The 21,350-nt window shown below is 41.3% G+C and overlaps 1 protein-coding gene across 3 annotated transcripts in view; it reads right to left on the bottom strand.

The window, feature by feature from the left end:
* The window catches only part of DGKZ (diacylglycerol kinase zeta), a 746,996-nt gene that overhangs the window by 632,232 nt on the left and 93,414 nt on the right, over positions 1-21,350 (bottom strand). Inside the window, exon 1 of one of the 3 annotated variants that reach the window (XM_085884241.1) lies at positions 20,157-20,657. The exons of the other annotated variants lie outside the window; for them this stretch is intronic. Coding sequence (XP_085740367.1) covers positions 20,157-20,212 — 56 coding nt within the window. The 5' untranslated portion in view covers positions 20,213-20,657. Of the gene's footprint in view, positions 1-20,156; positions 20,658-21,350 lie in introns of those variants that run through there. 3 annotated transcript variants of the gene reach the window in all.

Genomic DNA, 21,350 nt, shown 5'->3' with positions numbered 1-21,350 from the left:
GAATTTAGGTGAAGATCCACATCCATATTTGAATACGAGAGTTATTTAATTTTTTATAGCGATTCTTCACCATTGAGAGGAGGAGGAGGAGATTGGGACCATACTCTGTGCAGAGCGTTGGTGCTGCTTAAGCAGTCTCCTTGGCTATTGGGCACAATCCTGGACAGGTCACCATTCCGACACAGTATACTAGCATGCTGGCACTCATTTTGCTGACCTCGGAAGGATGACAGGCTGAGTTAACCCCACCTGGTATTAATTCAACAGCTGAGCGGGATTTGAACTCAGGACCTTAGGATCCAAAGCTCACCACCCAAACAATTAAGCCAACACCAGGCATCTATTGAGAGATAGGGCCAAAAATGATATGGTACTGTATAGCATGATATTTCAAAAATGTATTGTGCCCAATATGTTCTCGTGGATCAGGCATTACGGGGTGGAGTTTTCGCTCTACCGAGTACCCTTCTCGTTGTAATTTTCTCATTCATTTAAAAGTATGAAACTTACAAATCACGAGGAGATGGCAATGTTTTGTGGCATTACAATACTTTGAAGGGGTCCATTTTGCCATCTATGTGCTGTCAATCCATGCTAACATTTATTTGATCATTAGCGCATTGTGATGATCATGTTTGACAGGGTGGGATTGTCTATTCTGGATTCTACTCATGGACCAATTATAAGCTGTAATTAATGCTTTTCATGCTCCAGATGGATGCTAAGTTGGGTGTCCCACCTTTCCAAGATGTCTTCATGAAGGGCCCGCAAGTTATCGCCCACACCCTAAGGAAATTGCAAATTCAAACTTCCTTTAGTCGAAAGTCCAGCCTGACCAGCCAATTCGTGAAAGACTTTTTCTTTCTTTCTCTTTCTATATTTTCTATGCCCCAAGCAGGAGCTGCAGCACAAATTATTCATACACACAAGCAAATAGGTGAGACAGCATTAGACTTTATCAGACAAAAATACAGCCACTGAATTTGGGGCAATGGCGTAACTTCCCGGGACACACTGGTTACCAGCAATGCCATGTTTATAACATTGCTTTTCTCTCTGTCGTCATCAGGACAATTATGCTGAAATAACCCCAATTGTTGACATCCATAGGGAGGGGTATATCCATGCTCTATCCTTTAAATGCTGAGTGTTAAGGAAGGAAATAGCAAGCACCATTCAAAAAAAAAAATCTCTGATATGACTCATGCAACGTCTTACTAAGAAGGTGGAAATAATTGGGGCCATAAAAAAGTGGTGTTAGAGTAGATTCCGTGATAATCTTGGGAATCGCATTTGGTGCAAAGGAAATTGCTATCGCTCCAAGTAATGGTTAACTTGTTTGGACATTAGTGCATTAGATGGGAATGGCATGGAAAAAATAATCGGGACATTTCACTGCTGCAACACCAATAGTGTGAAATGAGTGCAACTTATTATATATATATATATATATATATATATATATATATATATATATATATATATATATATATATATATATATATATATATATATAGATATGAAGAACCTGTCTTTACAGATAGGTAATTCCCTGAGAATTGGCATCATTTTAGTATGACTTGTAATATTTTCACTTCATGTAGAATAAAATGAAACTTTTGGCAGAAAATGAAACTTAATTTGATTTCCCATGAAAATGGGAATTTTGAAATGACGTATGAATGCTAAACGAGGCCTTTGCGCACATGTGATGCATTGTGTGTGTGTGTGTGTGTGTGTGTGTGTGTGTGTGTGTGTGTGTGTGTTTACAGTGACTCGTTTCTGCTCACCAAGCAGTTTTAGCATGTCGTTGCTGGCGTGAAATCTGTCATTAAATTGCGTTTTAAACGTCATTTTCAGCATTTCGAAGAAAGAGTGGCAATTTCAAGATGGTTAACCATAATTTTTCTTTTCCTGAATGCAAATCAGATTCACGGAGATAGAGGAAATACAACAAATATCTGTGCATGAGAAGTGTTAGGTTCCTGTCGTTTGCTGTTAGTACCACCGAGCATCAGCCGTGGATATAACACACACACAAACACACAAACACACACACACACACAAACACACACACACAGTTCCCTTTTTAACAATAGATGCAAAAATCTAGTATAATTTCTCTTGTGCCCCCAGAACCAAACAAACAATATATTTATAACCACCCTCACATATCTGATAGCTCCCCCCCTCCCAACATGATTAATATCATCACTTTAAACTTACCCTGTACATTCACATGTCCCAGATATGTCCTTCCCATTGATGTTCAAAAGCACCTAATCTAGATACACAGTCCATTCACTGGTAGTGACCCATCAGAGGTTTGTATAAAACACGCCTGTCCGCTCAGGTCTTGTAACGACCCACATGGTCGGGAGTTTGCAGTCTGAGCCGAGCAGCTGTCCCGTTCGGTGAGCTGAGAGAGTACTCCAAGTCTTTAGTTTTGCAGCGCACAGCTCTTTCTCTCAGGTACTTTCCCAAGTATTTTCGGCTTCTTTCAGAAGCTTTGTGACCCATTTTAGGTAATGATGAGGATTCTCTCACATCGCTATTTCTTACTTATGCAATATACATTACGGTGCCTCGCAGATTGCTATTTCCTGGGGCTTCTGTGTAAGCACACCGAGAATATTACATCATTTTCAAAGTCCCGTATTATTGTGGACACAGAAAAAAAAAATTTTGATTGGATGAAATGCATTTGTGATGCCCCAAGTGCATTTCAGGGCCATGGAAGACACAGCGACAAGTGTTATCACATCACATGTATGTTTCACAGTCATTCAGGGACCCACAAAAGCAAAATGACAGACACTGAACTTCCCAGTGAATTGATTGAAGTTGCATTTGCTATTTAATCTGAATTTTTTTTTGTAAAGTGTATCTATCAAGGGTTATTAAAATGATCAGAAAACTCCATGACGATATAACAGGTATGCAGTATTTAAAAAATGAAATAATTACAAAGGTTAAAAAATGAAGTCCCATTCTTGAAGCTACTGAAAAATCTCCTAAAATAAGAAAACACCAAAATCTCACAAAATTCCCAAAACATATTAAATTCAACAAATCCAAGATTGTTGCACACCTCAAATCGTTTTCTTCCCAGTTGTGGAGTTTTCAATTGCAGGTTACTCTGTTTCCTCCCATTCTCCCTCTTCTTTTATTGCGCGTTCAATCTCACGTTAATTATGTCAAACTGTGCCCTCCACTGGCCCTCCACTGTAAGTATATGATTTTTTTTCCTTACCCTTTTGCTGCCTCAAATCTCACATGAGCATCCATCCTGCATCAAAAAAAAATCCTGAGTGTTCACGTTTCATTAAAAAAAAAAGGAATGAATGGTCACATTATACAGGACACCAAAACTCTTCAAAATGCATTTGCGACATGAAGGTGAGCAGAAGGTACCGAAAATCAGTTTTAAAATGCCATGATATAAAGATAAAGAGCTCTAACAAATTGTGGTTATTGGGTTCCAGAGGTTCACATCCCAAGATAAATGTGGTTAATGTCATCAGTCAATGCCAGACAACAGCTTCCACCAAGATTTTTAAAAAAATTGGAGAGGCAGGCCAAAATAATTAACGGATGAAGCCAAAATAATCTTAAAGGAAATTTCTCACATATCTATTGATAGAATAGATATCAATTTATCTTGAACCAAAAAAAAGTTTTGCTTTGTCACAGTACACCCTTGACCTGCATGCAATAATTGATGTCTGCAGTCAAACTTCCATGACAGAAAGGGGACAACTCAGAGCTTGGATCCACCATGATCCAAAGGAGCTTGACCTAAGTTGCGATAGCTCATCATGTGGCATGAGGTGTGCTTTGCTGCAAATCATACTAAAACACACAATTTGGTGTCTGTCTGTCTGTCTGACCATGATACATATGGTCGTTACTTATCGAATGTCAACCAAACTTGACAGGAGGACTAAAGGTCACACTATGGAGGCTGTACAGTGACTTCATTTGCCCCCTCCCCCTCCCTGAGGGATTTCTCCGCCTTGGGCAGAATCCCTGTTAGGGTGTCTCGATAGCTTATCAAGGCATTTCTCCAAGGCTGCTTCGAATAACTAAAGTAACTTGAGAGTTCATAGAACATGATACCCCACATATTGTTCAGGTTTGAAATTCACTGTAAAATAATGATTTTAAAGATTGTTAAAAAAAAATAATTCTGGAAGGAATAAAGAAGCAGTCTTGTACATAATCCTTTTCCACTACTCCAATATACTACCCTATTTAATGCTGTCAGCAGAGAGTTTGGAGAGCGGGACAGGTTGCCGGAATGTATCAAATGCTCAATATGTATCTTGAGAAATGGCCCTGATCTCACGTCTGAAATTGAGAACCTCCATCCACTGTTCAGAGAGCAGAAGCAGCATGTTCACGGTTGAGTGAGTCGGTCTGAATCCAAGTTGATGATCTGATATCAGGCCATTTGAGAAAAGGAAGGATCTGATATCAACAGTGTTGATGGATTCCATGACCTTGCTCACGATTGGAAGTAGGGTAATAGATCTGTAATTAAGATGATCTGTTATGTACCATATTCATGTGATGCAGTGATTTTGGCTGACTTTCGAGCAGATGCAAGATGACCCACAGCAAGTAATATGGTGAACAGAGAAGAAAGAGGATATACAGTACAAGAGCAACAGAACAGGTTTTCAGGACACGTGCACTGATGCTGTCCCATCCAGGCGAGTTGCAGACAAAGTTTGTCATGGAAAAGAAATAATGCTTGAAATCTATGAAATGTATTCCCACAACCATTTGCATTTACTGTAGATGTTTGCATTGTTCATAGACCCTTGAAATGAAAGTTTCTTCCCTGTCCTTGTAATTCACTATTTTGCACTGAATTCCAAAAAGCTATCAATAACTTCCCGAGCACAAATATGGTTCGATGGAAACATGAGCTTCTCTTTGTAATGCTTTTTCAAACAGGCTTATATGGAGTTAAGAACAAGATCAAGATTTTTGCAGCACTCAAGGGAAGCTGCTATCCTATTCTTACTCTGTGCGGTATCATCGATGAATGACACCATCTCCTACAGAAAATTTTTTTCCAGAGAAGATGGAACAGAAGGATAATGGATGGTTGAATGACACACTTAGTCCATTGCAGGTATCCCCTTCAGTTTCCACTGCATCTCAATGTTCTGTTACCTTCTAAATAGAAGCTTCTGATAACAATTGTGAGAATTTTTATCTGACATAGTGCATGTCAGAACCACATCTATAGTACTCACAACAAAGATTTACAGTATACAGGCACAGACTCCTTTACTTGTGAATCATACTACTCTTCCTCAAGCAAAGAGAAAGAGGATGAGAGTGGGCATTAAGAATAATAATAATAATAATAATAATAATAATAATAATAATAATAATAAGAGTACAATGCCTTTCACACCGTAAAGTCACATAAGGCTGCTGAGGCAGTTTCATTGGCAAGGAGTATAGTCCTGGATGGGTCAACACTCCAACACATGTTACCCTCAATAGTTATTACCCCAGTAACTGAAACTCATTTTGCCAACCTCAAAAGGATAACAGGCTGGGTCAACCCCACCTGGTGTTAATTCAACAACTGACAGGGGCTCAAACTCAGGACCCTTAGATCCAAAGCCAGCCACCTTAACCACGAAGCCAACACCAGGCTGCGAGTGGGTAATCAAAATATTAATTCAATCTCTGAGGATGGGAATTGCTACCACCGTCAGTCACACTGAAGGGTGACAAAAAAATTATTGCTCGACTTTCTCCAGCAGAACTTGCATTCACAGACACAAGTAGAGTACAAGATGGTCCCCTACCACTACATAGTTGCTGATGACTCATCCAACTCAGTAAAAAAATATACTGTCATCAAACACAGAGGAAAGGAGTAACATCCTTGAACTGTCTTTTTAACATAGTGGATTCATTATATGCCTGGTGTTGCCTTAATGGTTAGGATGGTGGGCTTGGGATCCTAGGATTCTGAGTTCAAATCCTACTCGGCTGTTGAATTAATACCAGGTGGGGTTGACTCTGCCTGTCATCCTTCCAAGGTCAGCAAAATGTGTGCCAGATTGCTAGGTATCCTATGTCGGAGTGGCGAACTGTCCAGGATTGTGCCCAATAGCCAAGGAGACTGCTAAGGCTGCACCAATGCTCTGCATAGCATGTGGTCCCAATGGATAGATGGATGGATGTATTATCCAGATATGCTACAATGTGTGATTCAACAAGACCATTTATCTTGCTGGTGAATTGTTTGCAGAAGACTCATGGATCTTAAATGGTTCTCCTCTGGGCCTGAAGTGCACATCAAAATGAGAGTCTGCCCTTGCAGTTGACGCTCCCTCAGTGAAGTTGCAAAAATCTGTAGCTTCAGATACAATGTATTGTTTTATTGGGGTTGCTCCAACAATGGAGGCCTCCTTCACAATACCTTGTACCTCATAAACTTCATCTACAGCTACTTCCAAACCTTCGAGTTTGGCCAATTACTATTCTGCTGCTCATCGCTCAAGTGAAAGTGACATAGCTGCTGTTTCTTAATTTCACAGGGGGAGGGGTCACAAAAGAGTCGTTCTGCACTCCAGGGGGCACCACACCTCACCTAATAGAGATGTGTACAAAGCTGTTACATCTGACTGGGCTCATTGCAAGATAAACAACAAACATCATCAGAGGTATGAGAAATCTTCAAAACCTGCCATTTTGGAGAACCATAAAGGATCCAGATAACTTTGCCTGGTTGAAAAATATTAGGCACACGTGGAACTTAAAAGACAACACGTGCCGAAGGTTGACGTCTCGGCAACCAGGGGGAATTGGATGAATTGATGAATATATTTCTTCCCAAGGAAAGCTAGGTGTGGACAGAATTATAATCCTGAAATAAAGGGGGAACATTCGACAACACAGCACAAGGAACCTGACCAGCCAATGGCTCAAAAAGAATATGCAATGCAGAGATGTCCAGTACCTCCGCAATCACTTTGTCTGCATCAGCTTCAGTGTACAAAACGAAAACAACCTTGCCATACATCTTTCATGCAGCAACAATGGCCGACGGCGAGATAACGTTAGCCACAGCAGTGACGGAATATTCTATACTTACCCCGTTGTCTCCCAAACAACACTTCACCCCATTCTTTGGGATGAAATGTTGAAATTGTGCAGACATTTTGTTACCTACTTTAATCTGGGCCTGTGTTCATATTAAACTCTATCAGCTCATTATCATACAAAAGCCAACACTCTTTAGACAAGAAACAAAACAAAGGAAAAAAAAAAACAGTACAAGGTGACATCACAGGAAGTAGTGTAAAAGTAAAAAGAAGAACATAACAAATTCCAAGAACGATATAAGCCTATGTCTAACAACCTGTGGACCCCACAAACAAAAGTTTAAGAAAAAGCGAAACACAACATTCAACTGAAGCAAAAAGCATGAGCAAAGAGTTGGTAACATCTCTAAAGGAAGAATAAAAGAAAGAAAGAAAGAAAGAAAGAAAGAAAAGCAAAACTCTCAAAGTTTAAATCCTGCATACAGTGTACTCTTAACTCCAGTGAGCTTTGCTCAGGCCATTCTCAAACACCATAGCCCCAGACTAAACCCAAGTTATGTAACAAGTCACAAACACAATCATTGCTAGAACAAGAGGCAATTCAAATCTCAGGTATGATGAAGAAAATAAGCAACAAACACAGGGTGGATATGGTAAAGAGAAAACACCGACCCAGAAAGGACAGAAAATGAGAGAGAAGTGGAGCATAAGAACAAGAAGAGGAACGAGAAAGGCACTCGGTGGAGCGCATACCTCCGTTACTTAATTCCTGATCCACGAGAACATATCGGGCCTGTTACATTTTTGAAATATCTTGCTGTACAGTACCCGTATCGTTTTGAGTACAATCTCTCAATGGTGAAGAATCACTTTAAAAATTAAATAATTCTCGTAAACAGATCCAGATTCGGATATACACCAAAATCAAATCAATTTGTCCTTGTGACACACCCATCCTGTCCACCAAGTTTCGTCCGAATCCGTCCAGAACTTTTTTGGGACATCATGCCCAAAATCAGACAAACAAACAAACAGAGAGAAGGGGCGGGGGGTGAAAACATAACCTCCTTCCAGCTTCAGCGGTGGAGCCAATAAAAAGAGGAATTATAATGAGAAAAATAAACAAAAGTACAGACATAAAAAGAATAAGAAGAGGAGAAAGAAAAGGACAGATATCTATCAACTTAGTGTTGTTGCAATCTTCAACCCCATCAACTTTAAATAGCGTATCCCCTTTGGCCTAACCCCCAGCGCTCTGCAAAAAATATTTATTTACTCAATGGATTCTTCCCTCCAATAACTGCAATGACCTCATGCTCCTGCATCGTCCACCGGATGATGCAAAACTAACAAAATCGGTGCACCGAGAAAAACCTGAATAGGTCTTTCCTCTGGGCAGGAACCGCCTGTCTCCGTGACAATTGAATGAAAATAGCTCCCAGAAGCTTTTCCCTGCTCTTTGGCTGTGACTTGCAATGGGACCAATGAACAAATCAGCCACAAACAATTTGAAAACGGATAAATTCTCCATCCCTGTGCTTCTATTTACCTTTGCAATGCGCGGTGCGTTAAGAAAAGAACTTCCAGCTAGCATTTTATCTCGAGAAGTGTGCGACACAAAACGCTGCCAAGTGATGACTTTTGGCAAAGGAAGCTGGAATAAAGATCTCCTGAACCCCAGCATCAAGGCCCATGAGCTTCATTTCCATTTTCCACCTCAAACGATATATGCAGTCAATTATCTTCCTTTATAAAATAATCAGATGTATTATACAAGGATAGACGAGGAACTTTATTTAATATAGGAAATGGTAATTTGGCCCATCAACAGCACCTGCACTATATTAACAGCACATCAATCCAATACTGTACGACAGACCAGTTTTAAAGCCCCTGGTAGTAAGGTGAAGAGGACCACGAGTTTTGCTCGAATTTGATGATAATGTTGTGTTTTGGTTTTATTGCATAAAATAGCATTCCTCAGGCCTAAGTCACATTTGCTCTACGGATAGGATACGGCAGCCGTACCCCCCCCCCCTTGAATTGACATAAATGTGCGGTGGCCACAGAGGTTCTGAGGTGGCCTCAGGCTGGCCCTACGTCTTATGGCTATCTTTTACAGGCCGTAGGGGTCGCCGTGGAATTATAGCGCGGTGTTATAACTTTTTTCATTTCTACGTTGGCCGTAGCAATTCGACAAGCCAAGCTGTGACGAAGATGTGTTCCACGTCGACCGTACGTAGGGCGTACAGTGGGCTTGCGTTATTTGTGCGGCTGCCGTAGGCTCTTATCAATGAAAAATGAATTTTGCCAACCCCCCAAAAATTACGGTGTCCGCACTATTTCCACGGTCGCCGTAGGGTAGTCCTAAGGCGTCCCTGTGTTCACTGTACGGTGGCCTTGCGGTCTGTGTGACTACCTGTGGGCAACGCAGGGTCGACGCACGGTTCCCCTACGCCCGCCGTGCATCCTACGTACGGCCTCCATGACAGTCATTGTCGACTGTGCATCCACCATGTGCTTCCACTAGAGATCAGAGTATAGGTGTTTGCCTATACTCCGAACTGGTATATTCAGATATATATATATATATATATATATATATATATATACATATATATATATATATATATATATATATATATATATATATATATATATATATATATATATATATATATTATAGTTATAGTATATTCAGTTACATATAGTGGTATGTTCCTAACTTGTATATTTTTATTTCAGTAAAAAAGATAACTGGTATATATACCCACTTTTACCGTCCGTCTGGCCGCACGTTCGCCTTAGGGCCCCCCTGCGGTCCCCCTGCGGTCCCCCTGCGGTCCCCCTGCGGTCACCTTGCGGCCACCTTGCGTCTGCCTTGAAAATTCTATGGCCGCCGCAGGAACGCCCTAAGGTCACCGTGCGACATCAAATCAAAGACCGTACAGCACCCCCACGTTTTCGGTCTCCACAATTTCTAAATACGCCGTGCGGCTACCCGAAAAATAAAAACATGTGACTGCTACATTGTGTGACCGTGGAAATACTGCGGCCGCCCTATAATTGCTAGTGGCCATAGATTTTGTAGACCCTACGGCCGCCGAGCCAAATGTGACTTCGGCCTCAGTAATCTCCAAAGGCAATGCAAAATATGTTTTTCAATCTTTCATTTTGCTGATGTCTTCGACAATAACATCAGCAGTACAATATTGCACGAAATCAAGAGGTGGTGTCAGACCCTTTAAGGGCCAAAAGGACACATAGTGGGGCAACTTAGCATAACAATTGTGCCTTTTGTGAGGAAAGCACCAAATTTGGCACACTAGTAGCCTATCATATTATGAACAGATTTGGATATTGGGCCATCTCAAATTCAGCCGCTGATGGCTGTGGCAGCCATTTTCCACTACCATCAAAAATTTTGAGATGGCCCAATATCCAAATCTGTTCATAATATGATAGGCTACTAGTGTGCCAAATTTGGTGCTTTCCTCACAAAATGTACAATTGTTATGCTATATTTAGCTAAGTTGCCCCACTAACATACAGGTGGAGGACAAAAAATGGAAACACCAATGTAAAGTCTCTTAATCGGGCATTTGGTCACCACGTGCGGTAAGTACGGCCTGTATGCGCCGTGCCATAGAATCCATCAGTGTCTGAGATTCTGCAGGAGGGGGCACCATTCTTCCACGAGAGAGTCATTCAACTTGCACCTGTCTGGTGGAGGTGGAAAACGCCGTCTGAGGCGTCATTGCAGAATATCCCAGAAATGCTCGATTGGGTTCAGATCTGGTGACTGAGAAGGCCATGACATATGACGAACATCAGTGTCGTGCTCATCAAACCATTTGGTGAACACAAGTGCTCTGTGGATGGAGCAATGGAGGATCTCCTCTTGCAGCCATGCGAGCCATAATTATAGGCAACCAGGCCTGTGCCATATTTTTATACATGACCCAAAGCATGCTGGGATGTAATTTGCCTAATTGACACATGGGCCACACCTTTGTGGAAGTCGTTGATTGGTGTTCCTCAATTTCCCAGGTGTTCCAATTTTTTTGTCCACCTCCTGCATGTCCCGAAACTTTAAAGTGGTGTATCTCTGATTATTTTCCCTGCAATTTTATATTACTTTATGGTAATACATTGACAAACACTGTAACTAACACTGGGTAAGAGCTTTTGTCGTTTCCATAATTTATATATTTTTTATTGAATGGAAAAACTTGTATTTTTCATCTTGCATCTGCTTGAATTTCTATTAATATTCATGATTGTTATATCCAAGGTGATATTAAAATTGGACCTGTATCTGAAAATTACTTTCAAGATGCTTGAGGTCGTCAAAGGGTTAACGGGATTTTCCGGAGAGTCTCAGGAGAGATTTTTACTCATGAAGATTAGGAAAGGGCCCAGAACACTGCTGGACACTCCAGCCTTGACTGCTCATCGCCTCTCCGTGTGTGTGTGTGTGTGTGTGTGTGTGCATGTGTGTGTGTGTGTGTGTGCATGTGTGTGTGTGTGTGTGTGCGTGTATGCGTGTTTTGGCGTGTATGTGTTTTGGTGTGTTTGGCGTGTGTGTGTGTGTGTGTGTGTGTGTGTGTGTGTGTGTGTGTGTGTGTGTGTGTGTGTGTGTGTGTGTGTGTGTGTGTGTGTGTGTGTGTGCATGTGTGTGTGTGTGTGCGTGTGTGTGTGTTTTGGCGTGTATGTGTTTTGGTGTGTTTGGCGTGTGTGTGTGTGTGTGTGTGTGTGTGTGTGTGTGTGTGTGTGTGTATGTGTGTTTGTATTTTGGTGTGTTTGTATTTTGGTGTGTTTGTGTTTGTTTTGTTGTGAATGTGTTTGTGTTTTGGCATGTATGTGTTTTGGTGTGTTTGTGTTTTGGCGTGTTTGTGTTTGTGTTTTGGTGTGTTTGTGTTTTGGCCTGTGTGTGTGTGTTTGTATTTTGGTGTGTTTGTATTTTGGCGTGTTTGTGTTTTGGTGTGTTTGTGTTTTGCCGTGTGTGTGTGTGTGTGTTTGTATTTTGGGGTGTTTGTGTTTTGGTGTGTTTGTGTTTTGGCCTGTGTGTGTGTGTTTGTATTTTGGTGTGTTTGTATTTTTGGGTGTTTGTGTTTTGGTGTGTGTGTGTTTTGCTGTGTTTGTGTTTTGCTCTGTTTGTGTTTTGGTATGTTTGTATTTTGGTGTGTTTGTGTTTGTTTTGGTGTGAATGTGTTTGTGTTTTGGCATGTATGTGTTTTGGTGTGTTTGTGTTTTGGCGTGTGTGTGTGAGGGTTATGATGTGTTTGTGTCTTGGCCTGTGCGTGTGTGTTTGTATTTTGGTGGGTTTGTATTTTGGTGTGTTTGCGTTTTGGCGTGTGTGTGTCTTGCTGTGTTTGCGTTTTGGTGTGTTTGTATTTTGGTGTGTTTGTGTTTTGGCGTGTGTGTGTTTTGCTGTGTTTGTGTTTTGGTGTGTTTGGATTTTGGTGTGTTTGGATTTTGGTGTGTTTGTGTTTGTGTTTTGGTGTGAATGTGTTTGTGTTTTGGCATGTATGTGTTTTGGCGTGTGTGTGTTTTGCTGTGTTTGTGTTTTGGTGTGTTTGTATTTTGGTGTGTTTGTGTTTGTGTTTTGGTGTGAATGTGTTTGTGTTTTGGCATGTATGTGTTTTGGTGTGTTTGTGTTTTGGCGTGTGTGTGTTTTGCTGTGTTTGTGTTTTGGTGTGTTTGTATTTTGGTGTGTTTGTGTTTTGGCGTGTGTGTGTTTTGCTGTGTTTGTGTTTTGGTGTGTTTGGATTTTGGTGTGTTTGGATTTTGGTGTGTTTGTGTTTGTGTTTTGGTGTGAATGTGTTTGTGTTTTGGCATGTATGTGTTTTGGCGTGTGTGTGTTTTGCTGTGTTTGTGTTTTGGTGTGTTTGTATTTTGGTGTGTTTGTGTTTGTGTTTTGGTGTGAATGTGTTTGTGTTTTGGCATGTATGTGTTTTGGTGTGTTTGTGTTTTGGCGTGTGTGTGTGTGTGTTTTGGTGTGTTTGTGTTTTGGCGTGTGTGTGTTTTGCTGTGTTTGAGTTTTGCTGTGTTTGTATTTTGGTGTGTTTGTGTCTTGGCGTGTGTGTGTTTTGCTCTGTTTGTGTTTTGGTGTGTTTGTATTTTGGTGTGTTTGTGTTTTGGCGTGTGTGTGTTTTGCTGTGTTTCTGTTTTGGTGTGTTTGTATTTTGGTGTGTTTGTGTTTGTGTTTTGGTGTGAATGTGTTTGTGTTTTGGCATGTATGTGTTTTGGCGTGTGTGTGTTTTGCTGTGTTTGTGTTTTGGTGTGTTTGTGTTTGTGTTTTGGCGTGTGTGTGTTTTGCTGTGTTTGTGTTTTGGTGTGTTTGTGTTTTGGTGTGCTTGTGTTTGTGTTTTGGTGTGAATGTGTTTGTGTTTTGGCATGTATGTGTTTTGGCGTGTGTGTGTTTTGCTGTGTTTGTATTTTGGTGTGTTTGTGTTTGTGTTTTGGTGTGAATGTGTTTGTGTTTTGGCATGTATGTGTTTTGGTGTGTTTGTGTTTTGGCGTGTGTGTGTGTGTGTTTTGGTGTGTTTGTGTTTTGGCGTGTGTGTGTGTTTTGGTGTGTGTGTGTTTTGGCATTTATGTGTTTTGGTGTGTTTGGCATGTGCGTGTGTGTGTTTCGTGTGTATGTGTTTTGGTGTGTTTGGCATGTGCGTGTGTGTGTGTGTTTGTATTTTAGTGTGTTTGTGTTTTGGTGTGTTTGTTTTGGTGTGTTTGTGTTTGTGTTTTGGCGTGTGTGGGTGTTTTGGCGTGTATGTGTTTTGGTGTGTTTGGCATGTGCGTGTGTGTGTGTTTGTATTTTGGTGTGTTTGTATTTTGGTGTGTTTGTATTTTGGTGTGTTTGTGTTTTGGTGTGATTGTGTTTTGGTGTGTTTGTATTTTGGTGTGATTGTATTTTGGTGTGTTTGTGTTTTGGTGTATGTGTTTTGGTGTGCATGTGTGTGTGTTTTGGTGTGTGTGTTTTGGTGTGTTTGTGTTTTGGCGTGTGTGTGCTTTGCGGTGCCTGTGTGTGTGTTTTGGTGTGTTTGTGTTTTGGCGTGTGTGCGTGTTTTGGTGTGTTTGTGTTTTGGCGTGTGTGTGTTTTGGCGTGTATGTGTTTTGGTGTGTTTGTGTTTGTGTTTTGGTGTGTTTGTGTTTGTGTTTTGGCGTGTATGTGTTTTGGCATGTATGTGTTTTGGCGTGTGTGTGTTTTGCTGTGTTTGTATTTTGGTGTGTTTGTGTTTGTGTTTTGGTGTGAATGTGTTTGTGTTTTGGCATGTATGTGTTTTGGTGTGTTTGTGTTTTGGCGTGTGTGTGTGTGTGTTTTGGTGTGTTTGTGTTTTGGCGTGTGTGTGTGTTTTGGTGTGTGTGTGTTTTGGCATTTATGTGTTTTGGTGTGTTTGGCATGTGCGTGTGTGTGTTTTCGTGTGTATGTGTTTTGGTGTGTTTGGCATGTGCGTGTGTGTGTGTGTTTGTATTTTAGTGTGTTTGTGTTTTGGTGTGTTTGTTTTGGTGTGTTTGTGTTTGTGTTTTGGCGTGTGTGGGTGTTTTGGCGTGTATGTGTTTTGGTGTGTTTGGCATGTGCGTGTGTGTGTGTTTGTATTTTGGTGTGTTTGTATTTTGGTGTGATTGTATTTTGGTGTGTTTGTGTTTTGGTGTGATTGTATTTTGGTGTGTTTGTATTTTGGTGTGATTGTATTTTGGTGTGTTTGTGTTTTGGTGTATGTGTTTTGGTGTGCATGTGTGTGTGTTTTGGTGTGTGTGTTTTGGTGTGTTTGTGTTTTGGCGTGTGTGTGTTTTGGTGTGCCTGTGTGTGTGTTTTGGTGTGTTTGTGTTTTGGCGTGTGTGCGTGTTTTGGTGTGTTTGTGTTTTGGCGTGTGTGTGTTTTGGCGTGTATGTGTTTTGGTGTGTTTGTGTTTGTGTTTTGGTGTGTTTGGGTTTGGGTTTTGGCGTGTATGTGTTTTGGTGTGTTTGGCATGTGCGTGTGTGTGTGTGTGTGTTTGTAATTTGGTGCGTTTGTATTTTGGTGTGTTTGTGTTTTGGCGTGTGTGTTTTGATGTGCACGTGTGTGTGTTTTGGTGTGTTTGTGTTTTGGCGTGTGTGTTTGTGTTTTGGCGTGTGTGTTTTGATGTGCACGTGTGTGTGTGTGTTTTGGTGTGTTTGTGTTTTGGCGTGTGTGTTTGTGCTTTGGTGTGTTTGTGTTTTGGCGTGTGTGTGTTTTGGTGTGCATGTGTGTGTGTGTTTTGGTGTGTTTGTGTTTTGGTGTGTGTGTGTTTTGGTGTGTGTGTTTTGGTGTGTGTGTTTTTGTTTTGAGTTTTTCTCTTAATTTCTTTCTTTCCTTTTTTTTCTTTCTTTCATTACCTTCCCTGCCACAGGTGAATGGAGGTTACCTTTTCACCTCTGTCTGTCAGTCTGATTTTCTTTCGCTGTTTTTCTGTCGCTGAGCATGATATCTTAAAAAGTTATGGACGTATGTGGACAAAACTTTGGGGACAGGTTGGGTTTGCGACAACGACGAATTATCGATTTTGGTGAAGATCCAAATCCGGATACGAGAATGTTTACATTTTTGAAGTAATTCTTCTTAATTGATAGACAGGGCCAAAACTATCTACAACATGATATTTAGAAAGGTTGTGGATGGATTCTGACAAAATTTGGTGGATGACTTGGTCGGTGACAAGAACAAGCCAATTGGATTCTGGTTCAGGTCTCGATGCAGATCCGGCCTATCAGTGGAATCAGCAACAGCCAGGTTGAACATAAACTGTTCAGCCTGGCGGAGGTACGTGCTCTTCCGAGTGCCATTCTCGTTTTCTATGTTTCTGTGTTTCTATGGAGAGGTGATTTCTTGTGATTTTGTTTTTGGAAGGTTCACTTGGCAGCATCTAGAAGGGTTTGAGGGTGGAGGAGTAGCAGGCAAAACCCAAATCCTGCTGATAACTCCATCTCCACCTATTCATGTTCCAACTGATGGTAGGTTTCTGCTGGGCTGGTAGGATCGCCTGGAGGTACACACACTGGATTTTAAATTATCCAGCATAAGTTCAAATTTCGACCCAGCTACAAACTGGCATCCTCATATTCTTTCAATGTGTGCACCGTCCATCAGAAGGACGTTAAACCTTCGGACATGTTTGCCAGCACCGATTGTTGGTGGACATTAAAGATCCCATGTTGTTATTCTTGAAAAGTGGGTCAGTTATTACCGATAACATGAAAAATTAAAAAAATTCCAGCCTTGACTGTCTGCTGGGAAGGCAATGACACCGACATGTAATAACCCATGCCAGAATAATCATGTGCTCATGAGATGGAACGAGATCCTGCTTCAGCAGCACCGAGGTCAGAAAAGTATGGTGCACATGCACACGCAAACATAGTACCAGAAAGACAGATTTATAAAATGAAGATGATTTTAGCTGTTTATCTACATATTATGGATGTAAAAATGGAATTAAAAAAAACATGGTGCTCATCACTTGTCCCCACCCCCTCACCATATGCCCCTAATGTCCCACTTTCATTCCCTCTCATTCCCAACATTTACAATGCCTTGTGAGTTAACTCCTTATCCTACCCCATTGCAATGCCGAAGTCCCCAAAACATTACTTTTCTCATATCCTCCCCCCCCCCCCCCCGTTTTTTCTTCCCTTTATCAATTTTTTTTTCATCTTCCCATTTCTAAGCTATTGCCCTGCAACCCAAACCTATTTGTATAGATAGTAGGTATATCCCCCTCTCCCCCACCCAATAGAATTTGCCCAAAATATATAACAATTCCGAGAGGTATGCACAATCGCCCCTAAGCTGCCTTGCCTGGGTTTGAATCTCGGCCAAGCCACAAACTGTGATCCCAGTGTTTCACTGGCAGGATAATTCATCAATGTGTGCGCCGTCCATCACATGGATGTTAAACTGGGCATACCATCTGCCAGAATTAGTTGGTGGACATTACAAATCCCATGGTGTCCTTCACGAAGAGTAGGCGAGCTATCGCCCGTCACCCTGAACAAATTACTAATTCCTGCACAAACGTCAGAGCTGGCCAGCAGGTTTTATGAAAGACTTGGACCAAAAAAACTTCCCCGGGCAAACCCCACAACAACATGGAAATAATTGTGGCCATTAATGAGGAAGAACAAGTGGTCATTTTGTTGAATCCAATCGGACAGCTTCGGATATTTTCTTTGAAAACAGCTTGTGTGCATTAATAAGACAGAAGAGAAAGAGAGATTGTTGAATTAATTCCAGATTTGATTACACTACAGGGGGGGGGGGGGGTGAGATCAAGACCTTAATGAAAGCACTTAGACAATCAGACGTTCCATATGAGGAAGGTAAAGTGTAAAAAGGTAAATGCATGTTGGATCATAATCCCTCAGTCTTCCTTTTAGGAAATGTTTGGTACGACTTGCTTTTAAACCCACTTGTAATGATTTTAGTTGGTCATTGAGAATGGAGCTTTACAAGGGTAAAGGATAACAGAAAACATTAGCATAGCCATTGTCTACATCCTCCAGATTTATAAAAACGTTATTGTGTTAAAATCTATACCTACATCCCATTAGCACTGTGACTGTTAATAGCTTTGCACTCATGAAGGTTTCAAATAATGCACAAAGCATACCAGCAAAGAGAAAGCATCGCAAGCAACAGCATGACCTTTCCACATCCCTTTGTGTTCTACACAGGATGTTACGACAAAACACGATCACAAAGCTGCTGTTCTTGCCGCAGACAAGTTGCCGTTCCCACACATCTTCACCTTGTCGCTGTAGTCATACCAAGCCTCCCACTATCTACCCAGCTTCCTGCCACTCAAAAAAAGCCTTCATAGACCCACTTTGAGGTTCATAGTTATCATCATTTTATTTTTTAATGCATCACTGTTTGAGTAAATAAATGAATGCACAATGTGACAAAGGTCAAATCAAGTGGCATCGTCATAAGAAGGAACAAAGAAAAAGGAAGTAAGATGGGTGTGAAAAAAAGACTTTTTTTTAGGCTCACAATTTACCCTTCATGAAAGAAACTGGCCTCGAGGTATGCACGCTTGCCCCTGAGCACTCCAGAAGAGGTTTGAACCTTGTCCGAGCTTCGAGCGGTCATCCTGGTGTTTTGCAAGCAGGGCGATTCGTCGTCGTCCCGTCCCTCGGATGGACGATAAACTAGGCGTCACGTCTGCTATAATTGGTAAGTCGAAGCTAAAGGTCCCGCGTCATCCCTTGCACAGTCAATGAGCTATCGCTGGCTTCCTGGACAAATCTTATTACTGTGAAACACCAGGATGACAACTCACTTCCTTTCGTGATAGTTAAGTTGGCATTATTCTTTCATTGAATAAGATTTGAGCCACTAACGTTCCCAAGTCGACCTGAGAATTATGTCGGAATATTTTGGTCCCTTAAATAAGTGGTGGTACTAGTAGTTGTATCAGAAGTAGTAGTAATAGTAGCAATGGCAAGAGAATACCCAGACGACGCACAACCAAAAGACAAGCCAGTGGTGGGTGATGCGCAATGACTGACAAAGCATGCCTGAAGGTTCAATTTGAAGCATGTCATGAACCACAGTAAATTATTCACATGATACAAAGAGATTCAAGCAACAACATGGCAGAAACAGCAACAGTGAGAGCAGAAGAATCAATACAAAGTGGCCCACAAGTCAATGACTCACGGTCAATCATGTGCCTTTGGTTATTGAAAAGATTACTTCAAGGGAAAAGACAGTTTTTTAACGCTATGGATTGTTGCAGATGTTTTCTTGATCGTAGATTTGAAAAACAAACTAGAACAGCACTCTTCAACATCGCGATGTCTTCAGCTATGTCTCCACCCACATTTAAAAAAAAAAAGACTGCCGAAGCACGTGACCGATGACATCATCAATCCCCCCCTCCGCCCCTATATAATTTAGCCTTAGATGACCATCAAAAATTTTCATACTTATCCGATAAAGCATTCGACATGCATTTATGATGTCATAATGAAGCCACCTATGACATCATCAAAAAATTTACACATTTCCCATAGGGAGCACTTGACATGTGCCAAGTTTCAATTTTTTCTTTGGAGCGGTTTCGGAGCTACAGAGGTCCAAAGTTTTTCCTTTTTTCCAACAAGGCTGCCACACCAGGCGACTTATGACGACATAATTATCATGAAAATATTCTACATGAGTAGTCACAACTCTGGTGAAAAATTTTGTGTCAATCGGATAAACGGTTGCAGAGAAAACAGGATGGACAACACGAAAACATAATCCCTCTGGCGACTTCATCAGTCGAGGCATAAAAAGAAAAGGGGGGTATGAACACACACACAATGAAAATCAAGGCACACAAAGCAATTCTGGGGAACAAAAACATTGTTGGAGGATTTCACTTTTGGAGAAATTTCAGCACACGGCTGCTATTTTTGGGCAGTATAGCAGCCTGCCAAATGGCACGGCACATGATGATTATTCTTGCACATTGAAATAGCGGTTCCCTGCAGTAGCTGTAAGCCCAAGAGGCAATTCCACCGCAACAAATTTACAACCAAAAATTTTCGGCTTGCTTTGTGTTGAAATTGCAAAAAAAATTTTACAACAGAAACAGAGCTTTAAAAAATATTGCATTTGAATTGTTTGACCTGGTGTAATGAACAAAATCTTACATAGAACAAATTGTTCGCCATCAGCAGAGTGGACACAATTTGAACATGCATGATTGGTTAGAATTCAAGGGTAGGATAACATAAGTGCTAAAACATGCAGTTGTATTCGATGTGTGAGTTGTCTTTTTTTCTTCAGTGTGAACCTTCCCCTCGAATATAACACCTACCTGAACTGCGGGTATATCTGTATGAACCTGCCCATAGTATCATTGTCTATGACAGTCATATTTGTCTCAGGGGTCATCAATGATCGAGCAAAGGAAATGCTCAATATCTGATGTTTAAAAGGCTCGATCAACCCACAGTTAATATCGGTGTTACCTCTGTGCAGCAAGGTAAATCATTTATATGCAATCGGATGATGTCATGTAATAATAATAAAGTAACAAAAGTGTCACACTGCAGAAGAAAACTTACTGCTGGCATGGTTCTGTGTGTGGTACATCCCACGTCTTAGCTCTCCAAATCCTCATGGTTTTCTGGCCACCAACCCTTTGATCGTATTCCGTCGTAGCTTGCAAGCATGTCAGGTACTCAGTGGAACGGCACAAGCTATTCAGCAAGCCCGTACTGCCTTCGATGGTGCCGACACCGGCACAGAAAGCTGATACCAACAATGTGGCCTGGAAAGAGCCTTCTTCAAGGTCGTGTGCAAACAGAGTGAGAATACGTACTCAAAAAAGAAAGCAGCTTCAATATCCTTATTATACGAAACTTGAGCTCGATTTCCGTTGGGAAGGAGAAGAGAGAAAAAAAATGAAGAACATTTACTGTGTCGTTTTCAAAGGCGGAGAGAACAGTGCTGAGGTGTACAAGTGCTGAGAACAGTGCTGAGAGAACAGTGTCACAAGCTGAGGTGTACGTCCATGCCTCATACAACTGGACAAGCTATCGCTATGATCCTGAGAACTGGATTACAGCAAGAAATTGTGAATGTTGCCAAAATAAGGAGGAAGTATTGCAATAGGAAGCATCTCCACTTTGTTTTCCCCTGTTGTGACAAGGGGAGGTTTCATTTCGTCCACATGAGGTTAAGGCACTGTAACCATTGTTCGAATTCCAAAACATCACATCCTGCCTATGCATGCAGCAACCCATTCTTCACATGTGAGGCTTTCAGTGTGTATGCACAACTGCATCAGTACACAGGTAATTAAAGGCATATACTCAGGAGGGGAACCGAAAAATAGTTTTCAGACAAGGTAAAACGTTGCAGTGAACAAATAAAAAGGCAAACAGTGCTCTCAGGAGTCAGGGAATCATTCAAAAGGTAAATGTTGACAATATATATATATATATATATATATATATATATATATATATATATATATATATATATATATATATATATATATATATATATATATATTGTTGCGGATTCGCGCCCGCCGGCGTGCGGGTGGCCACGTAACTCGAATCGCGGCACGTCGCCCACCGGACGGACAATCCCGTCGTGACCCTCTCGGACTAACGCCGGGAACTAGTCACGGGTGGGCCTTTCGGCCTCACCACGATCGTGCCAATCGGCCCCCCACGTGGGATAGGGTTGTTCGCCAAATTTGACCTACCTAAGTACCCACACGGAGGGTAGACCGGGCGATCGCACCTCGT

The sequence above is a fragment of the Eptatretus burgeri genome, chromosome 6, assembly GCF_056783735.1.
Source record: "Eptatretus burgeri isolate ZD-2024b chromosome 6, Ebu_testis_v1, whole genome shotgun sequence".
NCBI classification, from domain to species: domain Eukaryota; kingdom Metazoa; phylum Chordata; class Myxini; order Myxiniformes; family Myxinidae; genus Eptatretus; species Eptatretus burgeri.
This window is presented reverse-complemented; position numbering and strand designations above follow the sequence as displayed.